Source organism: Nestor notabilis, unplaced genomic scaffold (assembly GCF_000696875.1).
Source record: "Nestor notabilis isolate BGI_N333 unplaced genomic scaffold, ASM69687v1 scaffold5735, whole genome shotgun sequence".
Taxonomy (NCBI): domain Eukaryota; kingdom Metazoa; phylum Chordata; class Aves; order Psittaciformes; family Psittacidae; genus Nestor; species Nestor notabilis.
The window spans coordinates 32,803-33,078 of NW_009928728.1; the positions used below are offsets into that span (position 1 = coordinate 32,803).

Consider the following 276-nt stretch of genomic DNA (forward strand, 5'->3'; position numbering starts at 1 on the left):
TCAACGAAGCTGAAGAGATCGAGATGCGGGAGCGCCGGGACTCAGGGGTGGGAGCATCGCTCACCAGACCCTGCAGGTAAGTACAGGCTGGCGCTAGGGCTACGTCCCCCTCCCCTTCCCTGTGCCTGGAAAGCTTGATCCTGGACCACTGCGAGCCCATCCCCATCGCACGGGTGCTTTTGCAGCAGGGGTGCATGGCCCATGGCTCAGGAGCGTAAGCGGGTGAGATGCTGGTGGAGCACAACGTGGGTCGTGGGTGCACTCTGGTGGCTGCAA

At 63.0% G+C, this 276-nt stretch overlaps 1 protein-coding gene across 1 annotated transcript in view; it reads left to right on the plus strand.

Moving 5' to 3' along the window:
• Positions 1-276, plus strand: part of STARD8 (StAR-related lipid transfer (START) domain containing 8) — an 11,958-nt gene that overhangs the window by 6,896 nt on the left and 4,786 nt on the right. The window contains 1 exon segment of the mRNA XM_010014636.1: positions 2-76. Within this exon segment, the coding sequence (XP_010012938.1) occupies positions 2-76 (75 nt within the window).